This window comes from Penaeus monodon, chromosome 30 (genome assembly GCF_015228065.2).
Source record: "Penaeus monodon isolate SGIC_2016 chromosome 30, NSTDA_Pmon_1, whole genome shotgun sequence".
Taxonomy (NCBI): domain Eukaryota; kingdom Metazoa; phylum Arthropoda; class Malacostraca; order Decapoda; family Penaeidae; genus Penaeus; species Penaeus monodon.
In genome coordinates, this window is record NC_051415.1 from 33,270,621 (window position 1) to 33,271,475 (window position 855).

General features: G+C 29.8%; 1 protein-coding gene across 1 annotated transcript in view; it reads right to left on the reverse strand.

Annotated features, from left to right (window-relative positions):
* The window catches only part of LOC119592429, a 10,830-nt gene that overhangs the window by 8,891 nt on the left and 1,084 nt on the right, over positions 1-855 (reverse strand). Inside the window, exon 2 of the mRNA XM_037941252.1 lies at positions 533-630. Coding sequence (XP_037797180.1) covers positions 533-630 — 98 coding nt within the window. The remainder of the gene's footprint in view (positions 1-532; positions 631-855) is intronic.

The window sequence follows — 855 nt, forward strand, 5'->3', positions numbered from 1 at the left end:
TTTTTTTACTTCTGATAATTCAATGGGGTAAATAGGTAAGCCTACTAAAAGTACTGTGCTTGTGAAGTCATCTCCTTATAAACATAATTAATAAAACAAAAACTAACTGAACAGTGCATATACCTGGTGCTAATGCATGAACTGATGTCCTACAGATGACAAGAGAAGGTTGCAACGAAATAAGGTAATATATTCTCGTGTAACATAATTTATGGGTATTGTAAAGATTGTATAAAATTAGTGATACTTAACAAAAAGGACTGGTGAAATTTTATGGAGACTTTTCCATGCTCAGAGGTTCACGAAAATTGAACACTAGAGAACTGTGCAAGAAATGCAAGATACAGTGATATTAATATATGTTAGTGTCATTCTAAAAGACTACAACTTATATCAACCATATGGATAAGATGTATTACTGTATATATAAATATATACGAGCCTAAACCTATTTCTACTGTTAACAAAAAATAATAAAACATATTAAACGAGGTATCAATACCTCTCCTAATAAATTTCAGATTTTACTTACCTTTTATAAAACTGTTCGACTAATTCAGAATTCTCCTCAAGAATTCGTCTCTCTTCTGGAGTGAGACTGTCATGTTTTTTTCTCAATATGGATGATACCTGGAAATGAAATATGAATGAACACATATGGTTAACATTCAAAAGTTTCAATATATTTCCTAAAATACCACGCCTGATTTTCAGTGACTCCAGGGAGGGGATATCATTATGCAAAATCTATAATGGTGCACAAATACTATTTAAATGTAAAGATAAATAAAAAGATTCTAAAATTATTCTAGTAATTACCATAGCATAATTATAATGAAAATCATACAGTACACA